Consider the following 4,601-nt stretch of genomic DNA (forward strand, 5'->3'; position numbering starts at 1 on the left):
AAAATATCTGCATGAAACAAACAGCAGATGAGCTGAATGAGACGCAGATTCACTCTCTGCCAGCAGGTGGCGCTTAAAGTGTTTCCTTGGTTTCCGCTGTAATCAAAGCAGCGCTGCACTTATGAACTTTAATATGCATTTTACAGAGGCAAGATGAAAAGAAAAAATACCATCTAAACTTTTCTAAAGACAGTAAGTTCCCCTAGACATGAACTCATAAACTCCTACCCCTAAATGAATCGCGATTTGTTTAGCATCTCATTCGATTTGAATCGTCACATATTTGAATCGATTTTCAATCGGCTCGCGGTTAATCGTTACATCCCTATCAACTACTAGCCACTTAACAGTAGAGTAACTCACTAAGGGAGGCGGCCAGTAGACGGTGCACTATGACATCAACATAGCGCCGTATAGGTGAAGTGAAGTGTGTGTAGAGAGGAACATTCAGAGCATAATGATGGAAGGAATTCTCATCTTTCAGCGCTCCAGTACAGAAATACGACGCCATCTAAACAGAACCACAACATCAAATAATTCTGATTAGATCACAAGATGTTCAGCAGAGGTCACTACTGCTTCATTTCTAAAAAACTGAAATGAGACAATATTTGCTTGCTCTACATCTGATGGAAATATACAGCAAAATAGCAGAATGGAAGAACAAATATATTTAAAATGTTGATAACAGGATCAAAACTTCACCTGCATTGCCCTGGAGCACATGTGAGTGAGAACTTCCCTTCTGGCAGCAGCATACTCATCCTTACCAAGATTTTCATTCAGACTCCTCTGTCATAACAATAGACACACATTAGTGAGCCCAAACACACATACCTGGACCACACACACACAAATACTCTGTCTGGCAACAATGTCTAATGATAGGCAACAAGCCTAGTTTTTGGTTAAGAATGCAACAATTCGGTTCTAGAAGTAAAAACTCCAAATCGTTTTGTTTTTTTTAACATTTTGGCACACACTTTTAAGGAGGCTTTTTGATTGTAAATTGGAGATTGAAAGTCATGTTTTTGTTCTTTAATAGCAACTTGACATATCCCAAAAGTAACACTTTCTGAATGGTATTACAAAGATGTTAGAAAGGCCACATAACCTATAACAATATCCAAAAACAACATCTAAATAGCAATTTGGCTACTGGTTAACATTTTGGCCCATGCATTTTAAGTTCAAAAGCACTGCTATTTTACACGTGGTACAACTTTTGACAGTAGATGAAAAATTTTATAAAGACAAACACCTTTTTTTCCTATTTGGAACAAAACAATGTGAACTAAAAAAAGAAAACTTTCACTTCCAGTAAGGACAAAACCCTTACTTGACATTGGATGTTTGTCACATTGTGTCAGGTTGACTACACTTGTCACTATCAGATGAGAACCAAACTTGAATTGAATTGAGCTGGATGAAGAAACTAATGTCGTCTATTGAGCTGCTTTATAGCTGAATAGGATTAGTTTCATAATTGAGCAATTTGCAACATCAACACCGTTATTAAACTTAATTAAATCAACATAAAACTGACTTGAGCTCAATAATTATTGCATTCTGTGGAGCAGCTTATAGCTGAATTAAACCTGTTCCTCATATATGAGGAACTTTACAGAGTAGAACAGAACTGAATCAACAATGAACAGACTTGAGCTGAATAAGAGCTGCTCAATAGCAAAATTTAAATTTGTTTATCATTTAAAGTAGTATGAATCATTGATTCTGTTATTTTCCTGTTTATCCCTTGAAGCCACTTTGAAACATGTTGTATTGTTTAAAGCACTATAAATAAAGGTGACTTGAGTCAGATGTCAATTTGTCTGTTGTTTGTTTACGTTGTAACATCAAAAAAAAATAAAAAAATACCCACATGGAGTCCTCCGGATGAGTTGAAGTCAATGTCAAGGCCCATCTGGTCACAGAACTCCTGCAGGTCATCTACCATCTTGCTCTGGGGTGGCGGGTGTCTACGCAGGATGGCCAGTTCTGGGAATGTGCGGTAGATCTGATGGGCAGCCGCCATATTTGCCAGCAACATGAACTCCTCCACCAGTCTATATTATAGGTAGGGTTGCAAAGGGGTGGAAAATTTCTGGTAAATTTCCGGAAACTTTCCAAAAATTCCTGGAAAGTTTCTAAAATTTCTGTAATATTTCCGAAATTTACTGGAAATTTTCCACCTATTTGCAACCCTAATTATAGGGCATGGGATTGATTTTTAAAAAAAGTTTAGTATGAAGGTGTTCAGGGCACATGTTGTGCAACATAAGGACCAGATTTGACCACTTCAATAGCACTAAGAAATTACAAACAGAAAAAATATGGACCTGAACAAAAAGGCTTTAGATAAGAAACATGCTTGCCCTCTTACAAAGTTCAGTGTGAACATTTTACAAAACCCACAGTCAGAGTCATAGCAACAGCTTTTGTGTGCATTCTTACTTGTTGCTGTCCTGATATTGATAGACGTAACAGCCCTGAGGCATGCTGGACTCCTTATCAAGGGTGAAAGATAGCTTCAGCTGTAACCAGGAAATAACAACAAACTGATTAGGCAATGTTTACTGCTACTGTCATTAAAACAGATCACCAAAACATAGAGGAGGAGTTAGCAGAGTGCTTCATGCAAATTACTGTAGGCATTATTGTCATTTAGAATCATCCTGATTCACTTATATTAATCCAAAGGTATGTAATACTAGTGAATGAGGTCCAATGAGATTTTCTGCAGAGATCTAATTGCTGGCTTTGATAAAATTTGCAAGTTTGTGACAATATTCTATTATTATAATATATAATCCTTAGCCATCTTCAAGAATCGGCTAAAAACACATCTCTTCCATCTTTATTTGACCCTCTAACTCTAGCACTCTCTATTCTAATTCTATTTTAAAAAATAAAATAAATATTGCCCCTTTTAGACTTGCACTCTATTCATTTACTAACTGCTTGTTTTCTTAAAAAATAAAAAAATAAAATAACTAACACTAGCTTCTCTATTCTTTTTGTATTCTATTTCTTTTCTTTTTATTTATTATACAATTAACAAAAGCAAAAAAGGCCTCTAACACTAGCTTGCTCTATTCTTTTTCTATTCTATCCGTTTTATTTTTATTTATTATATAATAAAAATAAACCCTTGCTACGTGTACTACGTTAAGCTAACTGAGACTTGTTATAGCACTTGCGTATCATTGCTCTTTTGTTGATTTTGATTGCTTCCATTGTACTCATTTGTAAGTTGATTTGGATAAAAGCATCTGCTAAATGACTAAACGTAAATGTAAATATTCAAATTATATTCAAAGGTTCCGTTTGGGACACTGAGCGGCATCATAAAGCATAATTGCCTGACTTTGTAAAAGTGACCAATTACATTTACATTAAGCACCAAGTTTGCGCAAAATGAGCCTAAAACAGCAGAAATGAGCCTTAATAAAAGCAAAGGTCCATGTTTAATAAAATTGTCAATGAAATGAAAATGTTAAATTAATCTGAGATAGAAAAATTTTAGATATTGTTCTTATAATTCTTAAAAATTGTTCTTGAGAATAATAATCTCAAGGTTTACTGAGTTCTACATGATTCTTTGATTATTTTGTAGTATGAATTGGTCAGGTGTACTACAAACAACAGCTGTCCATTTGAGGAGGTGCATGTGCAGTCAACGGAAGATTGTGGTGTGGAGCCAGACTAAAATATAAACAAGGCTTTAAGAAAAGCACTTATCAGTGAGGCTCACTGGGGAAAAAGTAATTTGCTGGGGCGCATTAAGATTGGACTCTGGAGCAATGGAAAAAGGTCATGTGGTCTGATGAGTCTATATTTACCCTGTTTCATAGTGATGGACGTAAAGTTGAAGTAAAGTTAGCTGACTACCTGAATATACTGAATGACTGAGCTTTTCCATCAATGGATTTTCTTCTTCCATGATGGCAAGGGCATATTACAAATGGAAATGCCAGGATTCAGCAATCTCAAATTGTGAAACAGTGGTTCAGGGAGCATGAGGCATTTTCACACATGGACTGGCCACCAGACCTTAACCCCACTGAGAATGTTTGGGATGTGCTGGAGAAGACTTTACATTTTATATATACATATACATACATGCATACATACATACTGTACATACAAACACACTTACACAACAATTACTTCTGGTCCCCGAACAAACAAAATGTTGTTCTAAGAGTTTTTAGGCAAGAATGTAGTTGTTTAATATATGCAGGTAATTAACTCGGCGCATATTTGAAAATTAGCTTTGATGGTTTTTAGAGATATGAGCTCCAGGGCGACAGTGGTTGTTCAGCGCTCATGAACCGCTGAGAACAGCCTTACCTCAGCCAGTTCTTCTGAAATTTGCCACTGGCTCTGATTTCTTCAAGAGATATAATTTGTTTTGGGTATATCCAGAGCCGATCCTCCCTATACACAAAGTACGCAAGCTGCGTAGGGCCCCCGAAACACCAGGGGGCCCCCTTGCTCTCAAAGATGATTTAATTTTAGTTTTGTCATTTCTTTTAATGCGGTGCACTGTCGCCCTTTCTACGTAAAAATCAGTCAAATCATGTAACGTGAATGTCATA

The 4,601-nt window shown here is 36.3% G+C and overlaps 1 protein-coding gene across 5 annotated transcripts in view; it reads right to left on the minus strand.

Moving 5' to 3' along the window:
* Positions 1–4,601, minus strand: part of dis3l2 (DIS3 like 3'-5' exoribonuclease 2) — a 110,490-nt gene that overhangs the window by 6,966 nt on the left and 98,923 nt on the right. For all 5 annotated transcript variants that reach the window (XM_016536916.1, XM_016536915.1, XM_016536919.1 and 2 more), the window contains 4 exons: positions 2,455–2,534; positions 1,883–2,066; positions 706–792; positions 364–511 (listed from right to left, as the gene is read on the minus strand). In XM_016536916.1, coding sequence (XP_016392402.1) covers positions 364–511; positions 706–792; positions 1,883–2,066; positions 2,455–2,534 — 499 coding nt within the window. The remainder of the gene's footprint in view (positions 1–363; positions 512–705; positions 793–1,882; positions 2,067–2,454; positions 2,535–4,601) is intronic.

Source organism: Sinocyclocheilus rhinocerous, unplaced genomic scaffold (assembly GCF_001515625.1).
Source record: "Sinocyclocheilus rhinocerous isolate Xijiao unplaced genomic scaffold, SAMN03320098_v1.1 scaffold577, whole genome shotgun sequence".
Taxonomy (NCBI): domain Eukaryota; kingdom Metazoa; phylum Chordata; class Actinopteri; order Cypriniformes; family Cyprinidae; genus Sinocyclocheilus; species Sinocyclocheilus rhinocerous.